The sequence below is a fragment of the Morus notabilis genome, unplaced genomic scaffold, assembly GCF_000414095.1.
Source record: "Morus notabilis unplaced genomic scaffold, ASM41409v2 Scaffold397, whole genome shotgun sequence".
NCBI classification, from domain to species: domain Eukaryota; kingdom Viridiplantae; phylum Streptophyta; class Magnoliopsida; order Rosales; family Moraceae; genus Morus; species Morus notabilis.
The window spans coordinates 369,136-375,597 of record NW_010363944.1 but is presented as its reverse complement, the minus strand read 5'-3'; the positions used below and the strand labels follow the sequence as shown (position 1 = coordinate 375,597).

General features: G+C 48.7%; 1 protein-coding gene across 1 annotated transcript; it reads right to left on the bottom strand.

Moving 5' to 3' along the window:
* Positions 1 to 3,049: 3,049 nt before the first annotated feature.
* LOC112092957 (uncharacterized protein K02A2.6-like) lies at positions 3,050 to 5,671 on the bottom strand. Its single transcript, XM_024170303.1, has 3 exons — positions 5,330 to 5,671; positions 5,167 to 5,204; positions 3,050 to 4,436 (listed from the first exon to the last, which is right to left on the bottom strand). Exons 1-3 carry the CDS (start codon positions 5,669 to 5,671, stop codon positions 3,050 to 3,052), a joined length of 1,767 nt encoding a protein of 588 aa, XP_024026071.1.
* Positions 5,672 to 6,462: the final 791 nt, after the last annotated feature.

Genomic DNA, 6,462 nt, shown 5'->3' with positions numbered 1-6,462 from the left:
GTGGCGTCGAGGGTCCGGAACAAGGATATCATCTGGGCTGTGAAGAAAGGGTGCATTGACGGGAGGTGGTTTGAATACCTTCTTCCGGACGTGCATTTTAGAACCAACATGCCGCCGACCGGATACCTTTCGGTCTATACTAGAGCTGTCACCGCGGGGATGACCTTCCCAGTTCACCCCTTTGTAAAAGACTACTGCCACTTTTACGACATTTCCCCCGCTTAGCTGGCGCCAAACTTCTGGTACTACTTCACTAGGGCCTGGATTTTATGGCACCATCAATTCGACATGGAACTCCCTGTAGATGAGTTCCGATTCATGTATAAGTTATGCCACGTCACCAAGTGTGAGGGGTGGTATTTTTTGAGTGGTCACGGGAGGTCCCAGCCAAGATTTGGGAAGCTTATACTGGGCACTCCCTCGTCGTCACATGGGTGGAAGCCCATGTTCTTCATGATTCGGGAGCCTTTCAACTTTCATCCCAACGACCGCCTGCCCCGTCAAAGGCAGGTGCAGGCGGCGTTTGGGAATATGGGTAAGTCTTTTGGCTTTCTTTTATCTGACTTTGATTTTTCCCGTCCTTCTACTGACATTCCATTTGCGTTATAGTCAGTCAGGACCAGCCGAAGTTCTCTGCGAACAGCTTGGTGAGGATTGAGAAGGATTTTTCTTTTTCGTCAGATGTTCGCCATATCGAAACGCTTCTGACCGAGAAAAACCTTCGCGACGCTGGTTTAATCCTTGATCTCCTAGACCCCACTGATTTAGACGCCGTCCGTCAATACTTTCACCTAAACGACGAAGGTATTCTTTGCTTTCGACGCCTTTCTTTATTGTGACTTGGGCTCTTCTAATGCTGACTGTATCTTAACCTCATCGTTTCCTGCAGAGATGGCGTCTTTAAGGATCCAACTTCCTAGTAGCCAGCAGTTTGGGCCGAGCCAGCAGCCACCGTCAGACCAACAGCCCCCGCTGAGCCATCCGCCCTCGTCGAAGGGAAAAGAGAAAGCTTCTTCTTCCCGCATCCCAAAGAGCAGGAAGACCAAGGGTCCTTCGGGGTCGGAGGCGGAACTTGTACGGAAAAGAGTCGCTGGGAAAAAACGCCGGTGGTAAAAACGTGGACGCCGACAGTCCCCATTCTCAACGTCGACATTCCGCTGCCGCCGAGAGAGCGCGTGCTTATTCCAGGGGCTAAAATTTTGGACCCCAAGTTCCAACTCCCAGATATTTCTGATGCCGAGATTGGGGCGATGCTGAAACTTCCCCCTCGCTTCTCCCTCGTCTTTGAGGCTCTTTATGAGTCTTTTCTTGAGCCACATTGGGTTGCTGCCGCCCAATCTTCTTTGGTCGACCGTCAGCAAAAACAGATTTCCTTCCAGATCCATGTAAAACTCTCTCCCCCTTTCTTTTTCTTTTTTTTTTCTTTTTTTTAAGAGCTCGTCGTTCTGTATTTCTGCTTTTCTGACCTTCAACTTTTCAGAGCCTGGTTCTTTCCATTCTCAACCTCCTTGACCTCGTCAAGGTTGAGGAGCGTAAAAATGAGATGGACGAACTGGAGGCCAGGCTTCAGTCCCTTGTTTCTGACGCCAAAAAGAAGCTAGATGATGCCGTTGAGAAGAGGGACTTGGCCTTGGCCAAGCTGGCGAGTTTGGAAGATGAACTACAAAAGTTGACAAACGAGGTCGCGAGTCTCAAAGAGTGGGCGGACCTGTCTGACAAAAGGTTGTCTGAAGCAACTGGGGAAGCGTTTTGCTGAGGGAAAAACTGAGGGGAAGAGGGAAGCTGAGGCAAAAGCTGCATTTGCTTTCGACGCCAGGCGCGCCGAGGTTATTGAGGAGTTCAAGGCTTCTCAGGAGCTCACTGACATCCGTACCAGGGATTTTCAATTTGCGGGTCAACAAATTGTCGACCTGATCATGAAGGAGCGTCCTGAGTTTGATTTGAGCTTCCTTTATAACTATCCTCCCCCTATTGGTGATGACAACGTTTCCCCGCCTGGTGACAGTGAAGAATCGGCGGCTGGCGGCAAGGCCTGAATGATTTTCACCTGTCTCCCTCTTGTTTTGTAACTTTATGGTTGATTCGGACATCTTTTGTTTTATCTGATCCTTACATATATATAAAAGACAACAGTTTTAATTTATACCTTGATTTGCAATTGCTGCTTTCTTAGAACTCCTTAGAATTTTACTAAGTCTTCGCCTTTCCTCTTTGGAAGATCTGACGTCGAGTGTACCCCTTGGGGTCGTCGTCTTAGAAAATTCCTTGGAATTTCTCTAAGCCTTTGTCTTTCCTCCTTGGAGGATCTGACGTCGATTGTACCCCTTGGGGTCGTCGTCTTAGAAAATTCCTTGGAATTTCGCTAAGTCTTTGTCTTTCCTCCTTGGAGGATCTGACGTCGATTGTATCCCTTGGGGTCGTCGTCTTAGAAAATTCCTTAGAATTTCGCTAAGTCTTTGTCTTTCCTCCTTGGAGGATCTGACGTCGATTGTACCCCTTGGGGTCGTCGTCTTCTCTGTTTTTTTTTAACCCGTGGACCCCTGTCTCCCCATGTCTGTCTAATATAACCTTGGTTTTTTAAGCATACATGTTATTAAGGGGTGAATTCTTTTCCTTCTGCAAACATGTCAATTTATTCAATCTGTAAAGAATGTATAATTGAGATATGTGAGAATTTCATACATTATTGGTAGTACAGCCTTAGTTGTTCTGCATTCCACGGGTGTTGAATCTTTTTGCCGTCGAGGCTCTCTAAAATGTAAGTGCCGGGACGTAGCATTTCCCTTATGCGGTAGGGCCCTTCCCAAGTTGGGCCCAGTGGACCAGTATTCTTGGGTTTCATGCTTTGCGTTACCCTTTTCAACACTAGGTCCCCTTGGACGAACCTTCTCTGTCGAACTTTCTTGTTGTAGTATCGCGTCGTTCTTTGCTGATAGCCAGCGAGACGCAGTTGGGAGTCGAGCCTTTTTTCTTCCAATAAGTCGAGTTCTCCGTTCATGCCTTCCGCGCTGTCATCGTCGTTATGGACGACGGTTCTTAGAGTCGGCGTTTAGATTTCTATGGGGAGCACTGCTTTGACGCCATATGCCATGGAGAAGGGTGTCTCCCCCGTAGTAGTTTGGCTCATCGTTCTGTATGCCCACAAGACCTTGGGAAGTTCCTCAGCCCATTTCCCTTTCAGATCGTCGAGTTTCTTCTTGAGGGTATATTTTAATATCTTATTGACCGCCTCGACTTGTCCATTTGATTGTGGATGGATCGGCGCTGAAAAATCTTTCTGGAAACCTAAGCCATCGCAGAATCTGCGTGTTGAGGCGTTGTCGAACTGCTTTCCGTTGTCGGATACTATTGAGTGGAGAACCCCGAACCTGCATACAATGTAGTCCCACATGAATTTGGTGCAGGCCGCTTCCGTGGTTGTAGCTAGGGCCTTTGCCTCTGTCCACTTTGTGTAGTAGTCCACCGCAACGATTGCAAACTTAAATCCTCCGGGTGCAAGATGTAATAGCCCGATCAGGTCAACCCCCCATTTGGCGAAGGGCCAAGGACTGAGAATGGATGTCAAATGTTCTAGGGGCGCTCTAGGAATTGTGGCATACCTTTGGCATTTATCGCAACGTCGGGCGTATTGAAAAGCGTCCTTTTTTAGCGTGGGCCAATAGTATCCTTGCCGTAAAACCTTCAGGGCCAAAGATTGCCCCCCAGTGTGGTTACCGCAGATCCCTTCATGGATTTCGTGGAGGACCTTCTGTGCTTCGGCCTCATCCAAGCACCGCTGTAGTAGGGTTGAGTAGCCTCGTCGGTAGAGCAAGCCGTCATACAATAAGTACCTAGCAGCTCTATCCCTGATCCGTCTGGCTTCGTCTTTATCGTTTGGCAATTGTGCATCCATTAGGTATTGGATGAGGGGAGTCATCCAACTTTCACCTACTCGGACAATTAATGCCTTAACCTTTTCTTCTATAGTTGGTCGCTCCAATTCCTCGATGGGAACGACCCCCAGTGTGTCGGATTCTCTAGAAAATGCTAGCTTTGTCAGAGCGTCGGCGTTTACATTTTCGGTTCGTGGTATCTGGAGTATCTCATAATTCTTGAACTTAACGAATTCTTCTTTTACCTTTCTCAAGTACGCTCCCATCTTCTCACCGCGCGCTTGGTATTCTTCCTTTACTTGCGCGACGACCAATTGAGAATCGCTGAAGACGCTGAGCCTTTCAATTTTTAGGTGGCTGGCTAACCGTAGTCCGGCAATTAGTGCTTCATATTCTGCATCTTTGTTTGATGCCTTGAATTTAAATCGGACCGCCGAGGTAATTTTGTGACATTCGGGGCTGATTAACAGGACGCCAGCTCCTGACCCATTTTCACTCGACGCCCCATCCACATAGAGCTTCCATTTTGTAACCTCGTCTTCTCCAGATGCGGCGGGAGCTGGCCTATGAGAGAACTCAGCCAGAAAATCGGCGAGCGCTTAGCCCTTGATCGCAGTTCTTGGCACGTATTTTATGTCGAACTGGCTTAATTCTACCCACCATTTGAGGTGTCGACCGGAAGTTTCGGGCTTTTGTAGGGCCTGTCTCAACGGGTGGTTTGTGAGAACCCGTATTGTGTGAGACTGGAAATAGTGCTAAAGCTTCCTTGAAGCTACCATCAGGGCGAGGGCTAGGCGCTCTATCTCGCTCTATCTTGGCTCGGCGTCGAGGAGCCTTTTGCTCACATAGTAGATTGGCAGCTGCACCCTCTCTTCTTCTCTTACTAATACGGAGCTTACGGTGTGTTGGGACACGGAGAGGTATAGGCTAAGCTCCTCATCGATGTTTGGTTTTGACAAAATTGGGGGCTTTCCCAAATGCTCCTTCAATTTCTAGAAGGCCTCTTCACATTGGGGTATCCATTTAAAGCGCTTGCTTCCTTTCAAAGCGTCGAAGAAGGGGACACATTTGTCGGTCGCTTTTGATATGAACCTATTTAAGGCGGCGACACATCCTATTAATCTTTGCACTTCCTTTGGCTTTATTGGGGACCGCATATCCTGTAGGGCCTTGATTTTCTCGGGGTTAGCTTCAATCCCCCGGTTGCTGACCATAAAGTCGAGGAATTTTCCTGACCCAATTTCAAAGGCGCATTTTTGGGGATTGAGTTTCATGTGGTATTTTCTTAACACACCAAACATTTTCCCTAGATGTTTGCCGTGATGGCTGGCCCTGGTATTTTTTACTAGCATATCGTCAACATAGACCTTCATTGTTTTGCCGAGTTGTTGAGCGAACATTTTATTCACAAGCCTCTGGTACATAGCCCCTGCATTTTTTCAGCCGAAAGGCATCACCTTGTAGCAGTAGAGGCCCCTGTCGGTTATGAAGGATGTGTGCTCCTCGTCGGCTGGATGCATGGGGATCTGGTTGTATCCGGAGTAAGCGTCCATAAAGCTCAGCATCTCATGTCCCGCCGTGGCGTCGACCAACTGGTCTATGCGAGGGAATGGAAAGCCATCCTTTGGGCAAGCTTTGTTGAGATCGCTGAAGTCGACGCATGTCCTCCAATTCCCGTTGGGCTTGATTACTAGAACGGGGTTTGATACCCAACGAGGGTAATGAGACTCCCTGATGAAGCCATTATTGATCAGCTTGTCGACCTCTTCTTTTAGCGCCTCATACCTCTCGGGGTTCATCGGTCGACGTTTCTGTCGTTTGGGCGGATATCAGGGGTCGATGTTTAGGGAGTGACATATTACCTCGGTGTCGATCCCTTCCATGTCAGAATGATTCCAGGCGAAGACATCTAGGTTCTTCCTGAGGAAGTTTTCGATCTCAACTTTAAGTGATGGGGCTAAGCCTGAGCCCGCTTTTAGCATTTTGGTGGACTCACCTTCACCAACTTGGATCTCCACCAACTGCTCAACGGGTTGAGACCATGTGACTTCCTCTTGGATCCGGGGGTCTATGTCCTCGACAAGGCCTTGGTGAACCACCCTTGTCTCCTGTCCTCCTGGTTGGTCATATCCGCGCAGGGCGTTAGAGTACGCAACCCTAGCTTCATACTGGTTGCTCTTCATTTTCCCTACGCCATTTGGGGTGGGGAACTTGACCTTTTGGTGGTAGACGGAGGTTATTGCTCTTAATGCTTGGAGGGTTGGTCTCACGATTACCGCGTTGTACTGGGAGCTTCGTTTTTTGACCACGAAATTGGCCATTGTGGTTGCCTGTCGAGGTTTTTCTCCGGCGGTTATGGGTAGCCGGATGGTCCCTTGAGGGATGACGGAGTCGCCAGTGAAACCATATAGCGGCCTGGAGGTTTTCTCCAATTGTTCCTTTTGGATCCCCATTTTCTCCAAGCAATCGGAGTATAGGCGGTCAACCGAGCTCCCATTGTCCACCAGGATTCTGCACACGGGGTGGTTTCCTATCATGGCTTCCCCCACCAAGGCATTGTTGTGGGGGAAATGAACCCCACTAGCGTCAT

Coding starts and splice junctions, on each gene's coding strand:
- LOC112092957 (XM_024170303.1), bottom strand. CDS start 5,671: ATGAACCCCGAGAGGTATGAGGCGCTAAAAGAAGAGGTCGACAAGCTG. Junction 5,205..5,329: donor GGGGCCTCTACTGCTACAAG/GTGATGCCTTTC, acceptor AAAAAATACCAG/GGCCAGCCATCACGGCAAAC. Junction 4,437..5,166: donor ACATCTAGGGAAAATGTTTG/GTGTGTTAAGAA, acceptor GTTCTCTCATAG/GCCAGCTCCCGCCGCATCTG.